This window comes from Poecilia formosa, unplaced genomic scaffold, assembly GCF_000485575.1.
Source record: "Poecilia formosa unplaced genomic scaffold, Poecilia_formosa-5.1.2 Scaffold203, whole genome shotgun sequence".
NCBI lineage: Eukaryota > Metazoa > Chordata > Actinopteri > Cyprinodontiformes > Poeciliidae > Poecilia > Poecilia formosa.
In genome coordinates this window covers 703,887-714,895 of record NW_006800142.1, presented here as the reverse complement: position 1 = coordinate 714,895, position 11,009 = coordinate 703,887, and the positions used below count along the sequence as shown (strand labels likewise).

Sequence of the window (11,009 nt, the reverse complement as noted above, 5' to 3'; positions counted from 1 at the left end):
AAGCGTACAATGGTTCATGTTGAACTTCCTTTGTCTTCAATTTCTTAGGATTCACAAAAAGCTCTTTAGCAAAGTAAATATCTCAGTCAGTAATGCAAAAATAAAACAGCACAACAAAGCTCCATCTTTTTGCCGTTAAATCATTCGCTGTATTTTTTTTCCTAAGTTATGTAATTTTAAATGTAAAACTAATGTCTAATTTGAAAATTAAAAGTGAGCTTTAATGAGGGTTACAAAGTTTTAAAAGACAGACATGTCTCCGACGCAAGACATAAATACGAAACCGTCAAATCAAAGACGAGTTTTCCCCAAAACTCAGCAGCTCTTCAGGTTTTCTCATAAAGGGGAAACGCATAATTATTCCTTCAGCGACTTGCTTGGTGAAAAATCCACGCGCACAAGCCTTTTATGTACATGTCACAGTGTCAAACGCAGCGGCGTCCCATTTAATGCTGGTTTGTTGGGTCTCCAGTATGTTTTCCAAACAGAGTTGCAGTAATCAGGTCATTTGTTATAATGACAACCATTAGGGGTGATCATCGTCACACAGCGGTCGGGAAGATAAATCAGGTGCTCTCTCACAGAGGTTCGTCTCGATTACTTACACACACACACGCGCACACACACAGACCTTCCCATCATTACCAAAGATTAAATTACCAAGTCTCTGATTTTAAAAAACATTTTCAGAATTATTTAAGAGTGCATTATAATTTGGTTTGATACAGTTTCTATTTAAACCAACAAAATAACTTAATTTGAAGGGACGGATACTTAAACTCAAAACAAGACCTGAAGCTTTTAAAATAAATTGCATAGAGGTTTTGCATCTATCATGATAATAATACACTTTACTTTTATTTCTAGATTGCTTAGAGGTAACCCGACTAAAATATGAAAGCAAACTGTTGTCACATTGCATTGTTCACTCCTAAATTGTGATTAAATTAGATATACCAATTATCTAACAAAGAAGAAAAGCAAAAGCATCTATTTAGAGAACAATTACAGAGAAAGAAAAATTAGGGAAATCCTTCGATGATGCATCGGTGCTCAATAACAAAATAACTGAATACACTGATACAGACTGTGTCGTGTGTTTGGATGTCAAAGACGCCACAATGTTTGATAGAAAAGAAAAACTATCCAGCTACAGAGGAGGTGGATAATCCACAAAAATCAGTGACACAGCCAGACCAAACCATTCCTGAAAACATTTAATTGCAGGGACTCCACATGGTGCAGCACTATGCCCGCCAATGGATCTCTCAGGGCTTTTTCTGATTGTTTGGTCAGAACCATTCACACTGGTGACTTTTGGAGGCAACTGTCCTAAAGTTAAACTCCCGTCTTCTTGAAACTCCTCTCATCTCTTGAGACGGAGCCGAGAAAAGCGCAGAGTCCTCTGGTAGAACATACCGATGTGGAGGACGACCAGCCACCGCCTCATGATGACAGCAGTGACACCGACTCTCTAGGCAAATGTTGAAACTTCGGAAAAGAAGAGAAGGGAAAAAATTCCTTCTCTTGAAATGATTCCTGTTTTTGGGTTTGATCAGCTGTAGCCCTTCTAGTACAGATTTTATTAATTTCATAGACACCAAAAGGAGGCGATACCTGATCAATAACTGGCTTCATGTTAAACTCCAACTAAACGTGATCCTGTATTTGTATTTTTTTTTTAAGTGGTGGATTCAAGCGTTTGACAGAATGCAATAATTCATAATCATGAAACATAAAACTTAAATGATAAAAATGTCTTCAAGTTGACAACTGTATTCATAGTATAGGTGTTCCGATAGTTTTCTTAATTTTGGATGATTGGGCGACATATGCATGAAAAAACAATTTTATCCACTTCTGTGAAGGTCTGAAAATCAGTCGCTGTCCATTTTTGTTCTTCACGTCGTGCGGTTTAGCAAGAGTCACGCAGTTTAGTGACTTTGTCGCTACATTTGGAGGAAGTTTAGAGACAATAAAACGTCAAAATGGGAATCGCCAGACATGAAATTTCTTTTTTTAAAGATCAATGATCAGCCAGCAAAACTGAAAATTGGTGTATTCCTAATTCATGGCTCATATCTGTGTTTTTCCTGAGTAAGAAAAAAAGAAATACAAAAATCCCAAAAGACCCCAACACGAGCCTTCACCACCATATATGGTGGCACATAACTGAGTACATAAAGTATCTGGATCTAGTTTAGGGCCAGCAAAAACTTCTTCATCACAAAAGTCAGCAACTCTTTCTCTGTAAAATGAGGGATTGCTGCAAAGTCAGTGACTCTATGCAATCACCTGGGCCTCCTTAGAAACATGACTTTTTCCTATTTAATTATATGCTAAACTGTTGTAATTTTATGATTATAATAAAAATAAGCAGCATGTATTCAAATTTGCATCAAACTATTTGATTGTAATGCATCAATTGACTCTAAATATAAACATTTGCATATTTGTGATTTCGATCTAATGGTGGGTAAATGAACAGAGGAATAAACGGGTCATAAGGACAAACTGTATTCGGATCAGCGTGGTTTTAAAAGTTATTGACGTGTCTGATGACTTGGCGAGCGCCGAGAAAAAGGCACACGACGCTTATGTTGAATTCTTGACCGGCTTTATTGCGCTTAGACGTGCATCAGAGCGGACAATCTGCCCCGTATCCCGGCCCAAACTCAGAGACCCTCTTGAGGAGCGCCGCTTTCACTGCGCTGATCTTCTCATCCAGCTCTGTGAGAGTGCAGGCCTGGAGGAGACACAGATCGGATGATGAAATTTGATCGGCAAACAGATGAAACGTTGCTCAGAGGAAAACAGAAAAGTGCTGACCTGAGCGGGGGACGTCTTAGGCCGCTTGTGGAGGTGACTCTGCAACGCAAAGCAAACATTGACACTTGTTGATTTGTGCAAATTTCTGAGCAGAAGCCAAACTTACAGACTTTGAGTCACTTGTTGGAACAAAAAAGAGGGATTAATACAAAGCAAACTAGACACAGCATGCGATTTATGAGAAACCCTTGGGATATTTTTCCTTATTGGATATTTTGACAACAGAGGGAGTAAAATTGTGGGGGTATTATTCTGCAAACGTTCTTGGTTACAGTGGAAAAGGAGAGGTCCTACTGCTCCTAGCAATATGTTTTAAATTGGCATCTGCTTCGCTCCGTCTATAAAATCCTTTAGAATCGCTTATGGAGCCTTCTCTATGCCGAGTATTAGAATGTTGTTCCTAAAATCATGGGCCAACTGTGCGCCGCTTTTCACTAAACACCAAACTACAGCAGAGAAAAAAAACAAGAGGAGGGATGGGGGAGGAGACTCCGAATATAAAAGACCCCCATCTTCATTCGTTTATTCAAAGACACTCGACATCTCTCGCTCTGCTCACACAAACATGCAGCGAGTCAAAAGCAGATGGAGAGCGGCACTTGCACAGAAGCGGCATGCTGTGCTGAGAAATACTAGTATGAGGAGACATGCAGCATCTCAAGCACACTTAGACAACCAACACGCTGGACAGACTCCTTTAGCTTATCAATTCGAGTTTGATGGACTGTGCTGATCCCTCGCAGGTTTAACATGAAACCATCTGAGAATCTGGACTAAAAAGAGAGGAAAAGCTCACCTTTTTCTACCGTCAGCATCTTTAATGTTTAACTTTTGCTGCCGTAGTCTAAAAACAAGAGATTCTTCTTGTGTTTCCTGTTAACCTCAAACATTGTATTGACCCTCAACTGAATTTGTTGCAACATTAAATGTTGGAAGTATGGCAAAAACCAAACTGTAATGTACATGCTGTGTCTTAGGAACAAAGTCAGATCCTTCTAAACAGCCAATGGCCAGTCATTTTTTTGTGCCAAAAGTGATTTTAGCAAAAAAATAAAAAATAAAAATAACCCTCTCTCTTTCCAAAAGATATTTTAGGCAAACCCTTCTCCCCCCATACTTACGGCAAAATATGACTTGGGCCGTTATCTTAGGAAGGTGACAATATGTTTTTACTTCTAGTATGTTAGATCGCTTTTCCTGGATTATCAAAACAAACATTTTCAGCTAGAAGAAAAAGTTGATGCTAGGCCACGAAGTAAAACTAAAAGCTTTGAGCGTGCGTCCACGTAAACAAAACATTGATTTTAAAATACATCGATTTAAAGCTTGAAACGATCTGGTTTCTGAAACGCTTACTGAATAAATCCCAGGCACACCTTCAGGCGGTTCAGGTAAAGATCTGCTTTACCTGAACTGAGAATCAACTCGAAATCTGATTTTGTTCCGTCACTGTCAAAGTTTTCTGGAACAAAACCTAAATTTCATGTTACTGTGTTTTTGCTCATTTCATTTATTTCTTTTTCTCTTCATGACTATATCCTTGTCTGTTTTGGATAATCTATAGTTGTTTGCACTTTTTAAAAAAAATTGCCTCTTAAAACACCCTAATCATGATTATGGTTAACATATGAATAAATAAAGTTGACTGGACTTGCTCTGGCCTAAATGTTCAAGCACCTGCAACCCAAGTAGATGCCTTTTGTTTCTAATCCACCAAAGCACAACTCGAGTAGCGAAATGTGTTGAAGCATAAAAGATGAAACTCCATTAGCGTCTCGCAGAAACTCCTCTCGGTGAGTAGATTGCAGGTTGAACCGATTGTGAACCAGTACTCCACGTAGCAATTTGGCCATTGCAAACCTTTAAAAATGCCCTTTAAAAGCTTCTTTTCAACACATACTCAATCTCAGTTCCTGCTTACTTTTAGCACTTTTAGCTGTCATCTTCCATTCAAACACACAAAAAAGAAATGGCAGGTGAGTCAGTTTCAAATCTAAATGTCCAGCGCAGCTGTTAGCTGAATCTCTTAGCTTTTCTTTGCCACAGCCAAGGTAAACAACGACATAAAGTAAAACTTGGTGCAAAGGAGACATCACTTTAGGTTTAGCGAGTGTGCCTCGGAGGTGAAATGACTATTTAAATCCGAGGAGGCGCACGACTGCCGCTTGACAATAGCAGAGACTGAAGTGGCCTAAATGGGCTCAAATAAATGAGGTGAAAATCGCAGCAATATACACATATATAGTGACACTATGATGATCTATTGCAAAGACCCTCAGCTCAGACACAAGACGCGACACTACAAGCTGCGCTAATTGCACGAAATGGTATAGACACCTGGGCTCCGAAGAGAGGACGGTTAAGTGTTGGGAACGCTGAGTGGATGCTGGAAGGTAAATCTGAATGTGTTGCCTGCGATTTAAACGGTGCAGCTAAGTGGGCAAATAGGTCACTAGCAGAGTTCCCTGACATTTACAGCTCCGGTAAAAGTATTCGTACCCTCTTAGAAACTTTTTCTTTTCCACATTTTGTCTCCTTGCAGCCACAAGTTTAAGGGAATTTTATTGGGGTTTAATGCAACTGACCAACACAGAGTAGAGCCAAATTCTGAAGCAGACGTTTATATTCAGCCCAGCTGAGTCGATACAAGGCCTGGACGAGATGGAGAGCATTCATGAGCCACGCTTGTCAAGAGTTGGATTTGGGTCTGGACTTTGACTGGGCCATTCCGTTTTAGCTGCACATAATAATTTCTCTCGCTGCCTCTTAACGGATATTCTCCCTGCGTTTGCTTTTGTTAATTTAGCTTCATCGACTCTGACCAGCTTTCCTGCAGAGATCTCCCATACTGGGTGCTAAAGGTGTTTTCCACAACACAAGTATAAGAATCTGTCAGAATAAAAGACATGTTCTGGTCTGATCTGAGCACCAGGCCTTCTTCCACATGTTTGCTTTCACATGGCTTGTGGCAAGGTGAAAATACAACTTTTTTTTTTAAGTTTCTCTTAAATGTAGGACAGACTTCTGGAATCCATAAAAAATAGTTAATCAGATAAACTTCCACAAAAGATGCATTAACGTCTGTGTGCAACAGAAACAGATGGGACTAAATGTTTACTTTCTCTATAAACTTTAGAAAATAGCTTTTTTTTATCTATCCATTCACTAGCCCACTTCTTCCTGCTCCAACAATATAGCTTTATTGCATGTGTAATAATAGTACGAATTGATAGGAAAAGAGTCTTCTATATCTATTATACATCCCAAGGACTCACAGTGGACTGAAAGTACTCAGGAGAGAGTCCTTCTAACTCTAGGATGCGATCCTCCATCTTCTTCAGCCTCTGGTAAACATTCAAAGGGACTGGCCCCACTGGAAAAAACAACAACAACAATAAAATACATCATGAACACATTTTTATGAAAGATACTTCTTGTTTTTTTTTTTATCTTACTTTTTTAAACTTGCACGTGTTTCAGTCATTTCATGTCAAAATCTGAAGCATTATCAAAGGTTTTTTAAGGTTTCACCTGGTGGGAGTCTGAGATGAGCCTCGATGTTTTGGAGCCGCTCCTCTATGGCTGCGTTTCCACAGTCTCGGGTTGTTGGCCCCTTCTGAGGCTCCCCAGCATCTCCTTGGCCCCCGGCGCTACGAGTCTGGGGCCCGTAAGTGTTTACTACTCGTGTGACTGCCCAGCCATAGGAACATAAACAAAGGCTGTAACTCGGGAGTAGTCGGGAGTGAGGCGAACAACATCTCTCATGGTTGTGGTCGCCGTTTGCGGCGTGCAACACCGCAAACGACAGACTGAACGCAATATTTGGTGGACATGCATGCAACACTCTGCATGCAACTTTCACTTTTTCATTGTTATTAATGTAGACTCGTGTATGTGTTGATGTCCCGTGACGGCAGCAGATCATCAGCAGTTCTTACCTTTTACGTGGCTTTTAAAACCCGGGTACGGCGTAAAGACTGCGTCCGTCCTTGCACAGCTGTTTTCTACAACAAATAAAATTCCACAAAAATAGCATTTAGATCATCTCAGTTTAATTAAATGTCTTGTGTGGGAGAAGAAAAAAAAAACAAAAAACAAAAAAAAAGCATCCATCACACACATGAACTGCAGCTTCTCGTGATTTTGTGTTACTGGTGTCTCAGACGGGCTTTGAATTTCAAGCAGGTCCCCCGTCTCATGTTTTTCTGCACAGAACGGGTTGCATTTTTAAGGCCGAGCGTGTTAGCTACTTCAGGCCCCCTCTTGGAGCAGTTCAGCCTGACCTCTCGCCTGTGGAAATCAGCTCTCTCCCAAACATTGGCAATCTGTGTGCAGGCTCCCTCTCCACCCTGCCCCCCTCTGCCCACCCTCCTCACCCCCTTTTATCCCTCTCCTCCCCCCCGCCCTCCTCCACACCCCCAACCTCTCCTCCGTTCTCACCCTGATTGCAGTCGATCACGTTGCAAAACTCGCGCACATTGTTTTCATTGATCTCCATCTGCTTGCGTTCCATAAATGCAGATATTCTCCGCTCAATCTGGAGACACAACAAAGATAATAGGACACAATAGATTGATGAGGTACTGATCGGTTTGAAGAATGCAATGTTTCTTTTTTTTTTTTGTCCTAGTTAATGTCGTGCAACAGGGTGATGTGGTGATTTGTATTACATAGAATGAGAAACGCAGCGTAAGACATTAAATTCAGGCAGCAAAAAAGAAAAAGGGAAAAAAAAAGTTAGATTGCTTCAATCATTACATGCTGGAATATGAATATGGTTTGCTTGGCTACCAAAATAAATGCACAACAGAATGCCGCCTCTTGTCCTTCATCCACATGCAATCTCAGAGTAATGAGCATCCACTTCATAATCCATCAAGGACCTGGCCCTCTCTCAAAACCCTCTAGCAATGTGGTCTGTTCTACCCCAGCACAGCACTAAAGCACCCCTCATTCTCTGTCGAAACCCGGTCTATCAGGTCCCCGTCGAGCGCTCGCCGCACGTCACGCTCACATCCTCGGGAGCAATTACTTATGATTATTCATTTGGCTTGACGAGAGCGTGAAGGGCTCCAAAATGTCACCACCAGAACAGCTGACGGATCCGGCGTCGACGTCGACCAACCTCTGACTTTCCGGCTCGGATCTGGACCATGACGTCATCAGTCTTGCTCTCGGCAGCCTCGGAGCCGGGCCGGCGGAGCTCTGACGACGCAGCCGGCTGCTCCCTAGGGGAGGGTGACGCGACATATTTGTCCGACGCGCTCTCCTTCGCAGACGCGACGCTCTCAGACTCCATGAGCGACCTCAGGCTTTCTGAGACAGCCTGCAAGTAACAGAGAGATAACACGTTAGCCAATTAGGAATAAATAGGAGTTACAAATATTACCAGATATTTCTGTATTATAATACAGAGAAAAGCGTCCCATGATACGTACTGCAATAGCTCTTCATTATTGCAAATAATCGCATCATGGTCATCAATTCAAACACTACGAAAACCAAATCTTACAGAGTATTTTTTTGTCTGGTTTTAGTGCCAATATCTTAGTGCACTTGAAGTAGGACAAAACTAATTTACAAATAACTTTTTAGCAGAAAATTGGAGCTTGTTATAAGTAAATAATTCCATAAAAATAAGAAGAATATTATTATTATTCTGGCAGATTACTTCACTTATAACAAGATATTTCTCCATAAGTGAAATAATCCGCCTGTGAAACTAATGTTTTTGTTTATTAATATTAAAGAATTATTGATTTAAAACTTGCTACTCGCTGAGAAGTTACTTGTAAGTTAGTTTTGTCTTATTTCAAGTGCACCAAAATATTTGCACTAAAAACTGGACAACAAAAGAAAGACTTCGTAACATTTGGTGTTTTTGTAGTGAATCCATTTGTGTAAACACTTTCAACCACCAGGCAGTCAAATGATACAATTCATCCACTGACGCGGTTACATAAACTAGCAAACACGCCTCCATTTTACCTGTAATTTGGCAATATGCTCCTGCAAACAGCCGTGAAGAAGAGCTTCTGAAGATGATGACAGATTCACAGCGCGATGGTTGACTTCTATTCTCAAAGCAGTATCCCCTAACCAGAGCTTCACCTGAAAGCAAACGATACCAAAATTTAACTTAACATAGGAATGCAGAATATTTAAATAGGTCGGAGATGATAACATGCAGATTGTAGGACTGTACTGTACTGACTTTTCCTGGCTGATACCGTTCTCGTATTTTTATTTATTCCAATTCTGTTTAATTCTTAAAGACCATAAAACATAAATGATGTGCATTTAGTAGTTTTGATTGATCTAAATAAGAAAACAATTCAGGAGATCTTTCCCATTTCTCTTATTTAAGTTTTTATTCAATTCAGAACAGTATGTTGATGCTTTTACAACACAAACATAGTGGAACGTCTTCGTTTTAATAAAATTTGTCTGGATTTTACCTGATTTTCAAGGTAAAAATCAGCCAGTTCCAAAGTTTGGCTAATTGGTGCAACTTGAAGTAGAAGAAAATTCAATATACAAAAATTTTAATTATTAGTAATAACGAGACATTTTCATATTAATCAGTTACAGATAAATACTGGCTAAAGAAATGTAAATACCCTAGACACAGTAAGAGGGTCTTTTTCTTTTTTACTTCACTTGACAGGAATACCGGTCTCTCTGGGCAACAGTATATTATGAGCTCAATAAAAGTTTGCTCCAATTTTTACTAAAGGAATACTAAAGGTTTAAGAAAAAAATTGTCCAGGTAATGCAAAAATTAGTTTATCTGTGATATTAATTTCCTTTTATAAACAATGCAATGATGAGTATTGAATTACACAGAAGAAACTTTTTATATTTTTCACCTAATCCATAATGGGTGTGCCTTTGTTCATTCTTATGGTTATTTAATTTAATCTGAAGCATAACTAAAATATGGCTGGTTATTTAAAGTATCGTATTTACATCTGTTTAAATAATAATAAAAAAAAAAACAGTAAATATTTCAAAATGAAATTGACAAGATTTACGGGCTAGATGTTGCAGGATTTCAGTGCTAAGTAACGTTATTCTGTCCACTCTAATAATAATATCAAGCATTTCTACTGCACATGAGACTACATTTATTAATGGTCAGTCGAAGAAGAAGAAAGCAAAACTAAGTGACACAATTTAAGTAGCAACCATTGTTAACGCATATCTAAGGAGTTATAAGTATTAAAATCTGTCGGAGAACCAAGCAAAACAGTCCAACAGCATCAAAACAATGAATGAACGGGGAGCTAGCCGAAGCTAGCGTCAGGTTGCTAAAAGTATTAGCATGAGGCTAACTAACGACCCAGACTGAGAGGCCCAATTTTCGGAGTGAATTCAACTTAAACCTTGTTAACCAACCTGTTTTCCAAAGTCTGAAAGGTGCCTCAGCATCACATCCACGCAGTCCCTGTAACTGGACGTTTCAGTGGGTTCTTTGGGAGGAGCGTCACTTCCACTTAGCTTTGTTGTTTCCGCCATTGCTGTTCAAGGACCTCAAACTACTACGCGCTGATTGGTTGGAAGACCATGAACGTGGTCACGTGACTGATGACTACGTACTGAATAGCCCCGGTGGTCAGAGCTCCACAGCTGGGAAAGCACGAACACTTGCTGATAAAAGGATTTTTCGAAGTTGTAATTTTTGGGATAAATGGAAATAAACAGCCTCATGTGTTGTATTTAATTTATGCCGAGATGAACTGAAGTCAATGACGTAATAAATAAGGCATTAAAACTTTTCTTTGCAAAAACCCTGCGCAAACTGCACTGTAAAAAAGAATGATGAATTTTAAATTTAAGCAATAGGATATTCTCACTCTCCTCAGTGCAAAATATGTGTAAATCCTGCATGTTGATGCTTATAATAAACCGTATGTAATCATAAGTCTCAATGATGTTTCTGCTAAACGTCCCTCATGTGAAAAACAGGAGAATCTTTAGATTTAATAGAACACAGAATATTGTAGAATGATGACAATTTAGGCTCATTCTTTGTCTTCCTGTTAAAATAAAGATGCACAAATTCTGTCACAAAAACACTGATTCGCATCTTGACTTTGTTATTTATGTCTATTTTAATAGTTTTATTTTATTTGAGTTTGTATTTTCCTAAATGCTTTTATTTCCTACTTCTGATAGTG

At 39.5% G+C, this 11,009-nt stretch overlaps 1 protein-coding gene across 1 annotated transcript; it reads right to left on the bottom strand.

Annotated features, from left to right (window-relative positions):
* Positions 1-2,600: 2,600 nt before the first annotated feature.
* Positions 2,601-10,385, bottom strand: mbip (MAP3K12 binding inhibitory protein 1). Its single transcript, XM_007567053.2, has 9 exons — positions 10,228-10,385; positions 8,818-8,940; positions 7,955-8,155; positions 7,270-7,366; positions 6,768-6,833; positions 6,361-6,519; positions 6,105-6,202; positions 2,830-2,868; positions 2,601-2,746 (listed from the first exon to the last, which is right to left on the bottom strand). Exons 1-9 carry the CDS (start codon positions 10,345-10,347, stop codon positions 2,639-2,641), a joined length of 1,011 nt encoding a protein of 336 aa, XP_007567115.1. The 5' UTR covers positions 10,348-10,385; the 3' UTR covers positions 2,601-2,638.
* Positions 10,386-11,009: the final 624 nt, after the last annotated feature.